The sequence below is a fragment of the Andrographis paniculata genome, unplaced genomic scaffold (assembly GCF_009805555.1).
Source record: "Andrographis paniculata isolate CXL003 unplaced genomic scaffold, ASM980555v1 Contig59END, whole genome shotgun sequence".
Classification (NCBI taxonomy): domain Eukaryota; kingdom Viridiplantae; phylum Streptophyta; class Magnoliopsida; order Lamiales; family Acanthaceae; genus Andrographis; species Andrographis paniculata.
The window spans coordinates 6,725,014-6,738,087 of NW_026137594.1; the positions used below are offsets into that span (position 1 = coordinate 6,725,014).

A 13,074-nucleotide genomic window follows, 5' to 3' on the forward strand; every position below is an offset into this window, starting at 1 on the left:
CATGCAACAAGAAAATTATTATTATTCTTTGTCATCATTAGTTACAGCACTATAGCTGACCTCATGGAATATAACATTTAATTGGCATTCGGTGGTGACATTCCTCTTGATTTCATATCTTGCATAATGTAAGAATGACCTTTATGATGTGTTTCCATCTCCATATAGCAACATTATCCATTTATTATTATGCATCAGGGTCACTGCTGTTGATGGACAATACCAGATTGGTATCTATGCTGTAAGGCCTATTGCATTTGGTGAAGAGATCACTTTTGACTACAATTCTGTTACGGAGGTTAGTAGCTTGGAAAGCCTGTGTGAAATTTATGATAATATTTGTTTATTTAGTAATATTATTGATTGGCTCCAGAGCAAGGAAGAGTACGAAGCTTCTGTTTGTTTGTGTGGGAATCAAGTTTGCCGTGGAAGTTTTCTAAATTTAACCGGTGAAGGGGCCTTCCAGAAGGTATAGGATTTGAACCACTTTCGTCAAGCTGTTTATTTGCCTTGGATGTTTGTTTTAAGTTTTGGAAGAATGCATCCTTGGATTTGGCTCCTTGACACTTCATTCTTTATATCAGGTGCTTAAAGAGCATCATGGATTACTTGATCGGCATCTTTTGCTGCTAGAGGCCTGTGAACTGAATTCAGTAACTGAAGAAGATTATATTGATCTGGGCAAAGCTGGACTTGGGAGTTGTTTGCTTGGAGGGCTGCCTGATTGGCTAATTGCCTATTCAGCTCGTTTGGTTTGTATTCTTCACTTTAGCTTTTTTTTTGAAACCTTAAGTTTATAGGCTCATTTTTAAGGTCTGGATTTCTATTTAGGTGAGGTTCATAAATTTTGAGAGGACGAAACTCCCCGATGAGATACTTAGGCATAATATAGAGGAAAAGAAGAAATACTTTGCTGAAATACACCTGGAGGTTGAAAAGAGTGATGCTGAAATTCAGGCTGAGGGTGTTTACAATCAGAGACTTCAGAATTTGGCTCTTACTATTGACAAGGTGGGTGGTTCTCTTTCCCTCACACTCTTTCCTATCCCTGTTGTCGGATTCTTGAAAAGACTGAATAAGATTGAATGTGAACCGTTGAAATTGGACAACTAAAGATAGACCCTGAAAATTTCTAATTTAGCAAATATTTATTCAGGTTAAATATGTATTGAGATGTGTTTTTGGCGACCCAAAAAATGCTCCACCACCACTTGAAAGGCTTAGCCCTAATGAAGCTGTTTCTTATCTGTGGAAAGGAGAGGGTTCATTGGTTGAGGAGCTTATCCAGTGTATGGCTCCTCATATGGAAGATGGTGTATTGAGGGACCTAAAAGCCAACATTTGCTTGCATGATCCTTCTGGCTCTGATGATACAGAGGCAAAGCTTCGGAAATCTTTACTATGGTAATAAGAATGAGCTGGCTTGTGCTCCCATCGTACAATAATCGGTTATAGAATCTAATCAGACGAAATATTTCAGGTTGAGAGATGAGGTGCGGAACCTGGCATGTACATATAAAAGTAGGCATGATGCTACTGCTGATTTGATACATTTGTATGCTTACACAAAATGTTTCTTCAGAATACGAGTGAGTATTCATTCTTACTGTGCTTAACTTAAAACCTACTTGGGTGGGTGGCTGTTTCAGTTGGTGGGCTAAGAAAGACCTTTATTTTATTTCATTTGCATTCTGTTGCAGGATTACAAGAGGATAACTTCTCCACCTGTTTACATTACTCCACTGGACCTTGGTCCAAAATATGCAGAGAAGTTGGGTTCAAGTGTTCATGAATATTGCAAGACCTACGGTGAGAGATATTGTCTGGGGCAGCTGATGTTTTGGCATAGCCAAAATGCTGAACCCGATTGTATGTTGGCCAAAGCAAGTAGGGGTTGCTTGTCCCTGCCCGATGTGGGTTCCTTCTATGCCAAAGTCCAGAAGCCATCACGCCAACGAGTTTATGGTCCAAGGACGGTGAAGTTTATGCTTTCCAGAATGGTGAGTACAATTTGCAAGCAGTAACCTTTGTTTGTCTCTAATCTACTCTCTTCCCATGATAATTGAATGCAAATCAAAACTGGTAAACTGAATTGTCCTTTACTTGGTTTGGTTGCTGGCAGGAGAAGCAACCCCAGCGAGCATGGCCAAAGGATCGGATATGGTCATTCAAGAACTGGCCAAAACTTGTTGGCTCACCCATGCTGGATGCGGTATTAAACAATGGCCCCATGAACAGGGAGATGATTCATTGGCTAAAGCACAGGCCTCCTATCTACCACGCAATGTGGGATAGATAGGTGAATTTTTGCAGGCAGGCATATTTAGGGAAAAGGTGGGCCTTCATAGGATGGATTGATTGATTATATATGATGATGATGATGATGTTATAGATGGTGGCTGTTGGGGTTGCAGCTCATTCAAGGAAAGGAGACGAGAGGAGAGGAGCCAGTAAAAATCTGTAATCTTTTGTTTGCTCTGTTATTCTTGTGTACAGTTAGTTACATTTGTTTGTCAGTCTTTTTGTCATTCTTTTTTAGATTATGTGTTTATCTCATCATCTATCTGTATTCATTCTTGGCTTATATATAGTGTGTAGTGGCCCCCTTTTCTCCCCTATATATATATATGTGGAAAAATGCCAGAATTAAGATAGATAGGTGAATTAAATCTTTGAACTACTCTCTCTCTCTCTCTCTCTCTCTCTCTCTCACGCGAGCGCACACACACACACACACACACTCAATATGACCAAAAAAAAAATGATCAATTGCAGGCGGGAGTGAGACTGTGATTGAGATTGAGAGCAAGTGTGACTACTTCCTCCTCTCCCGCAGCTCATGTTCTCTGGGTAATTGAATGTACAGGAATGAATGAATACCTTCGTGTCTGTATATTATTAATTCATTTTTAAATGTATGGTCACTGCCTTGAAAGCTGCTGCCTGCAATAGACATATGATATGATTATGTATGTATGTATGTATCATTATCAGCCACAGCCGCAGCAGCAGCAGCAAGTTGATGATAATTAGCTAGCTAGGTAGCAACATAGAAAGAAAAGGTATGATTTGAACGAGGGTATCCAGGAGGTCTCCATTTCCAAGGCTCATGTCCGTTTCCAATTCGGGGTTCCATGGGAATGGCTGGATGGGCTTTGTTGCTTCCAGCAATAGCTCATCCATTGGAATCTTAGACTTGGACCTCTGCAATGGCTCGTAATCTGTCACTTCCCGACAGTAATCCTGCAAGCAAGCAATCAATCCATCCATCCATCCATCAATCCTTGGGTTGGGGTTGCTACTATTAATTAACTAAACAAGAAGGAAGAATGAATAGCCCCACGCACCAGATCGGCGTGCATTTTCTTGACAAATAGCCTGAAGATTCTGTAATTATGGGGCTTGAGCAAGTCATGGGACAGCCGAAGGTACGTCACGCCATCCATCTGATGATGATGATGATAATGACTACTACTACTAGCAGTAATGCCATCCTTGCCATTGTCCTTGTCCAGCACCACCCCTATGGGCCTCACATTCAGCAGCATTTGGTTATAGGCTGCCCGACTGTAACTTGGGAGTGCGTTCTCACCTGCCACGCCGATCTTTTCTGTCCACGCCCCACTCAAAACCTGATTTGATATATACATATAACATGTATATGATACTAGGATTGATTCATTTGATTGCTTGAACAATTAATTATTGATACGTACATACCATATACAAATATATAATCAGAGGTGAGGTGAGGTAACCTGTTGCACAAGTTGCTCGGGTGCAGATTTAGCCTGGGCCGGCTGGTCGGTGTTTCTCATCTCGAGACAAGTGAAGTTTAGAGTAGCAAAATGTCGGGATAACATCCTGGCAATGGGGCGGTATCCGTCCCTACTCTTGTTCTTGCTGCTCAGGTTGTAGTATCCTGCTGTTAACTCGCCAGCATGGCTCTCATCATTGTACCACCAGTGGATCCCCGATACCTGTATGATGTATCTAAGTAAGTAACCAATCCAATTCATCAACCAATCAATCTGTACTTACAGCTTGCTCGCTTACATACATACTTTAGCAGATAACCTGACTCTGCATCCTGTGAATGCATTGTTGGCTAACTCAAGCACCTGGTCCCCATGCTCTATCAACTTGCTTGAATACCATTCCAGGAAGAACCTACCCTTTTCTGTCTGGTATGTCGCCCTGAAGAAGCCGGTTTTTTCAGGCGTGTCGTTGTACGTTCCTGCATCGTCCGGCAGCTCCCCCCATTCAGGATGCCCTGCAGCCACCGCCGTCATCTTCAAGTCTTCTCTCAAGTACTTGTCAAAGCACTAAACACATGTCCATAAAATCACTTTTCTTATACAATATTTCGACTTTATTCATGCCTCCCGTTACACAAAATTCATAGGAGGATAAAATAAAATAACACTAAATTTAAGTGAAAACTCGAACAAATAAAAGATTGAGAAAATATTTGTATATGACGAAGATGTTTTTACAATTAGGAAGAAAATATATCGTGCCATTGAAAGCTTCAACTCAGATTTTTAAATAAAACAGGTAAAATCTCTTAATTTAAATTGTTAATTCAAATTTAAATAATTTTGAATTTAGAAGGTTTTATATACATAACAAATTTAATTCTTAATTTAAAAATATAATTTTTAAACATATAATTTTCAAATAAAAATCAAAAGTCAAATTCTATATTTTCTCAAAAAATATGTAATTTTTCCGGACGGTCATGTTACCGTACAAGACCATGAAGAAAGAGAGTAACATTTTTTTATTTCGCAGAGTAGAGATTTGCAGTAAATTCTCCACAACTTAGTCATGGTCATGACAAATTCATTGTCCCATTCGCAATTCAACTAATGCCTTATTTCACTTTTTTTTTTTTTTTTTTTTTGTTATTTCACACATCGTTTAATATTATATAGGTATCCTCGAGCGTGCATGCCATGCAACCCTTCCCGAAAATAGCTAAATACAATATTCCTTATTTTCCAATGAATCCAATAACAAAAAAATAACAATCCACCCCTATTTTGATATTATCCATGATTCATTCTCAAACTGTTCAACATACACAACAAGCTAATGCATAAATGAAAATATTGCGACCGTTGTTGATTTTGTCTTAGCACATTGCAAATCCCAAGCATTCAAGAATCAAATGTCTCATGGATTGAACCTATCAACTTCATATTGAATACATGGAGATAATGTATACAAATAAACTTTTGTTTTTCCAACAATTTACAATTCACAATTCACACTTTACAATTCATTTATTTAAAGTTTTCCTTTTCTGTATATATTTAATTTATGCTATTCTGTATGCTTATCTTGCAGAGGTGCTGCAACTGAGAGTTGAGCAAGGGGAATTGGAGCCATGGGGAAAAATTGGAGGTACCTTAATTTACATGACATATTCTAGTTGTTATTTCTCATTAACAAGGACAATGCTTAATAGTTGTACAACAACGTAAACTAGATTAAGTGTTACTTCCTATCATTGGAACTCCTTTCATGAAGTCTGGCTTGATAATCTTCTTCTGACCCTAACATTTTGAATGTTCATGTTTTCTGTCTGTTTGTTATTTACACTGCAAATATGATGAAGGAATTGCTAATTGTGTGGATCTTGCAAATATAGTGAGGTATTTTGTCTTAGTGTGTGTTTCTGACCTGTTCAAGCTATAGGTATTTTATATGGCATACTAAAATTTTCTCAGAAGTATTGAACGGAGAACAGAAAAATCTTGAGATGGAGAAGTGATGAGAGTAGTGGGACACCCCAGATATGTAACATTCTGCAGCCAATCAATGAATTATTTGCATAAAGTGTCATTTGGTTATGCCTTCCGGTTGTGTTAAATTGGAACCTATTTTCTATGATGATTTTGGTATAGAACTTCAACATCATTGACCATATCTGAACTTATTGGCCAGCACTGTTGTACTAATATTGAGTTAGTGATCTCTCTTATGGAAGAGCATATCAATTTCTTAGGTGTGTTCCTTATAATTTGAGTTTATTGTGGCTATTGTGCAGTCTTTGCAGCTAAGATATGTATACTAAGTTAGCTACATTTAAATATGATGCTTACTGTTTTGAGGTTTTCTTAGGTGTGTTCCTTATAATTTGAGTTTATTGTGGCTATTGTGCAGTCTTTGCAGCTAAGATATGTATACTAAGTTTGCTACATTTAAATATGATGCTTACTGTTTTGAGGTTTTAGCAGGTCATATGAGGTGTGAGGAGAACATGGACAAGCATTTTGAAGATACAGGTGCTAAGGAATGGTCCACTGTTTCTGAATTTACTGAGACTGCAGAAAAAAGGGCCACAGTGCCTGCCTCCCTTGAGAAGGATAATGCACTCATTTGTAGCGAGATTGGTGAAATGTATTCTAGTCTATGGGCTTGTAAGGGATGTGACTGGAAGAGGAATGATGATGCTACTCAGGATAGGACTTGGAAGAGGAAGCTGGTTCTCAATGATGGCTATCCACTGTGTCAGATGCCCAAGTCTGGTTGTGAAGACCCCAGGTGGGAGGAAAAGGACGAATTGTACTTTCCTTCGCAGAGCAGGAGGCTTGACCTGCCACTGTGGGCTTTTACGTCTCCTGATGAGTTAAATGATTCCTCTAGTGTGAGCCGTGCAGCCCAAGCTAAATCTGGTCTTGCAAGGGGAATTAGAGGAGCTATGCTATCAGTGGTTAGGATAAATGCATGTGTGGTAAAGGACCATGGTTCATTCGTGTCTGAAGCTCGTACAAAAGTTCGAGGAAAAGAAAGATTGTCTTCAAGGTCTGTACGGGTGTATTCTACAACTGGGGATACAAGATGGTCCTCAAGAGATGGTAATCGGGAAATTGCTCATGAACGGGATTCACAGAATTTGAGGAAGAAGGATGCATCACTTGATATACCTAAGGACCATCTTTGCAAAGTAGATGAGTTAAAATTGCATTTGGGAGATTGGTATTTCCTTGATGGTACTGGCCATGAACGTGGGCCCCAATCCTTTTCAGAGTTGCAAATAATGGCTGATCATGGTATCATTCTAAAGAACACCAGTGTTTTCAGGAAACAAGATAATATATGGGTTCCGCTTAGTGTTCTCTCTGACCGTAGTGGAATATCCGAGCATGATAACAATTTAACCGAAGCATGTGGTAGTGGATTGAGAGAAAGCCAGAGAACTTCCACTACTTTGCACAATTTACACCCACAGGTTGTTGGATATACTCGGGGGAAGCTTCATGAATTGGTGATGAAGTCTTACAAGAGTCGGGAGTTTGCTGCTGCCATAAATGAAGTTCTGGATCCTTGGATCAATTCCAGACAACAAAAGAAAGAAATTGAAAAACACATCTACCATTCAGGTAATTGAATTCTTGTACAACAGTAAAAGTTCAATGAACATGTCCCCGCCCCCTGCACACACCCCCATCACCACCCATTCTTCAAAAGAATAGAACTTCTTAAAGAGATGTGTGAAAATAAGGTAATTTACTTGTATGTGCTCTTGTTCTTGTTTTTCCTGTCAACACCTTTATAGCATGTATATGCTGGAACAATATGTGATCTTTGCTTTTCCTGGTTCCTGGATATTCTGAGATTCCTTTTTGTATTTTGAACTTGGGGTTTCCAAATTACTTTAAACCTAGTGGTCAATAGCAGGTGATAGTGATGCTATTGTGCTGCCATGGAGTGAAGCGGCTGTCCGCTGGTACTGCTGCTCCATTGTGGTGCACTTATGCTCTTGTGGCAATAGCCACTTGTTGTAGAGGGGCTGTACGGAATGGGTTGGAGTGGATATATAACTATTATTTATAATGAGGAACAGTTGGGAGACTAAAAAGGAAAAGAAACTTAGTGTGTGTCTATTGGTGGGTTTTGGAGTTGGGTTTGGGGTTTCAAATAGGAAAGTTTTGAATTGGAATAATACGATATAATATAAATAAACGTACGTGATATTTTGAATATAAAATTAATTTTCAGTATAATTTAACAAATCAAAAATAAGAGTTTGATTTGATATTTTGGATAGAAAAAAATTAGGGAATAGTAAAGTCCAGGTTAGAAGCCCACGAAAAGTCTTATTTACTAGATTTTAAGTTTGGTTGTCTATTTATCAAATAGAACTGACCCAATTATTCTTATATAACTATTTATGATTTAATATTTTGTCCATATATTTTGACGTTATGTTTAGCATACATTTTTCGTATTAATTGGAATGATAATAATGAAATTAATTTAAAAATTTTTCTATGTATTTTAGTTGTAATTTTGAATATATATTAATTTTTATATGAATATTTTTAAGTTTTCAACTAGCAATCATTCCGCCATAGCGTTTAGGGCTCAACCACTGTTTACCACTATCCGTGATGGACAGCTATGACTTTAATCACCGGTCCATTACTTAAAAAAAGTTCTTATATTCTGAAGGACTCATTCTGTTCATTATTGTTATAATATTTAGATATTATTTCATTAGCATTAGAATATCCTATATATGTTGCTACAGTAAATGATTAATCTTGATTCCATTATATTGTATATTAAGTAATTTGATTTGTTTCTTATTAAATCATTGTAACAAATATGAAAGTTTAGATAGGCTATTTTTTTCATTACATTGGTGGAAAAAATGCGCAATCTCTCACTTTCACACGAATCACAGTTGTATAAGTCTTTGTAGATCTTCAGTCACACTGCTTTTTTCCAGCAGTGCTTGGCTTACAATTACAGAGCCCCTTCTCCCATTTTTTTTTGTTTTTGTATTTATTATTTTACCGGTTGCGTACTATTTCAATCATGGTCAGGTTTTATTTTCCAGGACTCACGACCTCCATTAGTTCCATGTATTTTATATAATAATATAAAACACTTTTTGTGCCTTATCTTCACCCAATTTTAGGTTTTATCTTTCGTAAAAAGTTTTTCTACTTTATATTCATTTTAAAAAGTAAAAAACCAGACCAGCTTTTATGACCTTATCCTTCCCACCTTCTTTGCGGAGACTTGCCGAATTTGAGCACATCCACTGTGAGCTGTGCTTATTTTTTTGTGATGTGAAGCTTGTGCTACGTACCTCTGTCATGCAACATTGTGGGGTTTATGAAGGCAAGATTGATAGCATCACTGCAAGTTGAACTATCCTTTCTCTTGTCACTATGGCGAGTTTTGCCTCAACCTGCTGTCCTCCCTTGGGGTGGTTAAAGTTGATGGGGATTATCAGAGTATTTAAATACTCTTATTTGTATAAAAAAATATTTAGAATATCCTGTAGGCATGCTGTCATTCCGATCATTATGATTCCATTGATTAATTTTGATTCTGTTTGATTGAAAATCAACATTTTTTACATTTATTTCTATTATTTTATTATTCTGATACGTTTCTATTTTAGGTTCTATAACTTGTTTCAGTGGGAAAAAACAAAAAGTTTCTCATAGTTCCATTGTTATAATTACATCTTATGAGAGTGCTTTTTCCCAATCATCATTGCAGATTACTTGCACCCCAGAAAACGGGCTAGATTGACTGAGATTGAGGAGTATGATGTGGAGGAAGATATGCAAACTATTGAGAATGAAATGTGTGCATTTGATGACTTGCGTGGTGATGCTACCTTCAGAAGATTAGATGATGTGGATCCAAAAGATGTGGGGGGTGTCTGGGATCTGCTGGATGGGCATGTTTTGGCACGGGTATTTCACTTTCTTAGAGCAGATTTAAAGTCACTCTTTTTTGCTGGCTTGACTTGCAAGCACTGGCGATCTGTTATGAAGTTCTATAAAGATATTACCAGACAGATTAACTTTTGTGCTCTTGCTCCAAAGTGCTCAGATTCTGTAATCTTGAAAATAATGGTAAGTTATGGTATTGTGCTATTCCTTACTTTTCTGTTTCTTTCAATTATTGTTGCCTATAAAAGTCATAGTTGCATAATATAAAGCTTTTATTGCTTGTATGTGGTTTAGATCTGACATGTAGAATTATATGCAGGGTGATTACAAGGAAGAAAAGATTACTTCCTTGCTATTGCGTGGCTGTACTGGCATTACGTCTGGCATGCTTGAGGAGATTCTTCGGTCATTTCCATTTTTGTCGACTATAGATGTTAGAGGTTGCACCCAATTTGAAGATTTGGTTCAGAAATTTCCTAATATTCAATGGGTACAATCTCGGGGACCTCATTTAAAAATCCGGAGCCTGAACCACTTAGTTGATGGTTCATCAGCTTCTAACCAGACGGAAGACTCCAGCGGGCTAAAAGAATATCTAGAGAGTTCGGATAAGAGGGACTCTGCAAATCAATTATTTCGTAGGAGCTTGTATAAACGATCTAAGCTCTTTGATGCTCGAAAGTCTTCTTCCATTCTATCCAGAGATGCTCAACTGAGGCGTTTAGCTATTAAAAAAATTGGAAGTGGGTATAAGAGAATGGAGGAATATATTGCTAAAGGTCTACAAGATATCATGAGCAAGAACACATTTGAGTTCTTTGGGCCCAAGGTATTGCTCACACCAATTTTATAATAATTTTACATATCGATGTCTTTATCTCAAAGTTACCTTCAGATGCGCACATTTGACATAATCATTATCCTCTTTGTTGGTTAGGTTGCTGCGATTGAGGAAAGAATGAGAAATGGGTACTACGCAAGACGTGGCTTGAACACTGTGAAAGAGGATATCAGTCGAATGTGCCGTGAAGCTATTAAGTATGTCTTTGTTTTAAATCTGAGCTTTCTAGTCCATATAGGTTATTTCAGTGGGGGTTCCGACATATTTGTGTGTGCATGTCTCAACCTTTTGGTCGACTCCAATTATTTATGCTGAATCATATGCATTTTATGTTTCCTTGCCTTCTTCTCCTGTGGCCAATTATTATATTAAGAGGACGTTTGGTACAGAGAATGACAGAAAAAATGAGTAGAGAATGAGAATTAATTTTTTTTTGTTTGGTAAAAATAGAGTATTCAATTGAGAAATGTAAAAAAAATATAATTATCTGAATGGATTGACCTAGAATAAATGATTAACCGGACAATAAAGAGTTTTAATGAGTGAGAATTTATTAAAAAATATTTATTGTAAATTTTTTTGTTTAAACAATGAATTAGATGAGTAAAATTAAATTTTAGTGTAATTTTTTTAAAAAATGTAGAAATTAAATACTTAGATAATAAATTAAATGTGATATATTGTAAAATTAAAATAATATAATTTAAAAAAATAAAAAAAATAAATAGTATAAAAAAAAAGAAAAAATAAAAATAAATATACCGACTACTATTCAGTTTTCTGCATTTCTCTACACGTGATAGAGAAATGAAATTAGAGAATAAGAAATGATTTATTTCGCCACTCATTGTCTGGCTCAACCAAACAAGAGAAATGATGTCATATCCATTTCTCTGGTCATTTCTTCGTACCAAACACACCCTAAATGCTTGTTGGCTTGGATTTTGTTTAAACTTAAAACATTTCTGGCACAAATATAGAATTGTTTGGAACTTAATCTGGGCATTATGGTGGTTGCATGTAGGGAAATAGTTGCACAGATCTATATACTTTAACAGAAGTTTAGTGATGTTGCTCTATTTGGATCAACAGAGAAATCATCTTATTTTATGTTTTTACTTGTGGTTTCAGACATAAGAATCGGGGTGATGCAAGAGACATGAATCGGATCGTTGCATTGTTCATCCATTTGGCTACATGTTTGGATAAAGGTTCAAAGTTAACTTATTCTAGAGATGGGATGATGAAATCCTGGAAGGATGAATCTCCGCCAGGCTTTTCATCAGCTTCCTCCAAGTACAAGAAGAATCTGAACAAATTATCTGAAAGGAAACACTCTGGGTCACTTATAAATGGAATTTTTCATTCTGGAGATTATGCTTCTGATCGGGAAATCAGAAGGCGACTATCGAAATTAAACAGTAAGTATTTGGAGTCAGGAAGTGACACATCCGATGATTTCGAGAAATCTTCTGGTGCAAGCATGGGGGACAGTGCCAGTACTGCCTCTGATACTGAAAGTGATTTGGAGTCTCCATCAGATGGTGCTGGCAGTGAGTCGAGAGGAGAATCCTACTTCATACATGATGATGGATTTGATTCCTTTTCTGATGATCGTGAATGGGGTGCTCGAATGACAAAAGCAAGCCTTGTTCCACCTGTCACTAGAAAGTATGAAGTTATTGATCACTATGTTATAGTCACAGATGAAGAAGAAGTGCGAAGAAAAATGCTAGTTTCATTACCTGAGGATTATGATGAGAAGCTCAATGCCCAAAGAAATGGAACTGAGGAATCTGATATGGAAATTCCGGAGGTGAAGGATTATAAACCCAGGAAGTCCCTGGGAGATGAGGTGATTGAACAAGAGGTTTATGGCATAGATCCTTATACTCACAATCTTCTTCTCGATTCAATGCCAGAGGAATCGGGGTGGTCACTTCTTGAGAAACATATATTCATTGAGGAAGTTATGCTTCGTACTCTGAATAAGAAAGTCAGACATTTTACTGGTTCTGGAAACACACCAATGATGTATCCATTGAAGCCTGTATTTGAAGAGATATTTAATAGTGCAAAGGAAAATAATGATCAAAGAACCATGGGGCTATGCCAGTCTATAATAAGAGCCATTGATAGTCGTCCTGTGGACAATTATGTTGCTTATAGAAAGGTAATTATTTTATCTTATAGATGTGTTTTTACATATCTAGTTTCTTATGCTGTTGAGTACTGCACACTAGCGAGTTTGTCCTTTTTGTAATGTTGTTCGTTACTTTTACTGTCATACACACCATATGCATGAATTAATTTGTTAGTTTATGCCCTGTGATGTGCTTCTTCTAATCAGGGGCTCGGAGTTGTTTGCAACAAGGAAGGAGGTTTCGGTGAAGATGATTTTGTTGTTGAATTTCTGGGAGAGGTAATGCCTCGTTATTTTTATGTTTATGATCAGCTCTGGATATTAGTATCACCCTTTAGGTTTATTATTGATATAATATTTTTATGAAATTAAACTGCATTTGT

The 13,074-nt window shown here is 37.1% G+C and overlaps 2 protein-coding genes across 29 annotated transcripts in view; one reads left to right on the plus strand and one right to left on the minus strand.

The window, feature by feature from the left end:
* Positions 1–13,074, plus strand: part of LOC127257911 (histone-lysine N-methyltransferase ATXR3) — a 30,113-nt gene that overhangs the window by 12,718 nt on the left and 4,321 nt on the right. For 2 of the 25 annotated variants that reach the window (XM_051284463.1, XM_051284482.1), the window contains exons 12-19: positions 199–298; positions 374–469; positions 585–752; positions 832–1,011; positions 1,157–1,404; positions 1,481–1,589; positions 1,701–2,000; positions 2,123–2,584. The exons of 3 other annotated variants lie outside the window; for them this stretch is intronic. In XM_051284463.1, coding sequence (XP_051140420.1) covers positions 199–298; positions 374–469; positions 585–752; positions 832–1,011; positions 1,157–1,404; positions 1,481–1,589; positions 1,701–2,000; positions 2,123–2,299 — 1,378 coding nt within the window. In that variant the 3' untranslated portion in view covers positions 2,300–2,584. Of the gene's footprint in view, positions 1–198; positions 299–373; positions 470–584; positions 753–831; positions 1,012–1,156; positions 1,405–1,480; positions 1,590–1,700; positions 2,001–2,122; positions 2,585–5,352; positions 5,410–6,242; positions 7,392–9,528; positions 9,891–10,026; positions 10,537–10,644; positions 10,746–11,679; positions 12,722–12,898; positions 12,971–13,074 lie in introns of those variants that run through there. 20 more of the 25 variants (XR_007840186.1, XM_051284464.1, XR_007840184.1 and 17 more) reach the window with 18 other exon arrangements.
* LOC127257913 (beta-amylase) overlaps positions 2,870–13,074 on the minus strand; it is a 30,330-nt gene continuing 20,125 nt past the window's right edge. Inside the window, exons 5-8 of one of the 4 annotated variants that reach the window (XM_051284487.1) lie at positions 4,065–4,325; positions 3,759–3,980; positions 3,348–3,632; positions 2,870–3,243 (exon numbers count right to left, since the gene is read on the minus strand). In XM_051284487.1, coding sequence (XP_051140444.1) covers positions 3,034–3,243; positions 3,348–3,632; positions 3,759–3,980; positions 4,065–4,325 — 978 coding nt within the window. In that variant the 3' untranslated portion in view covers positions 2,870–3,033. The remainder of the gene's footprint in view (positions 3,244–3,347; positions 3,633–3,758; positions 3,981–4,064; positions 4,326–13,074) is intronic. The other 3 variants (XM_051284490.1, XM_051284489.1, XM_051284488.1) reach the window with 3 other exon arrangements.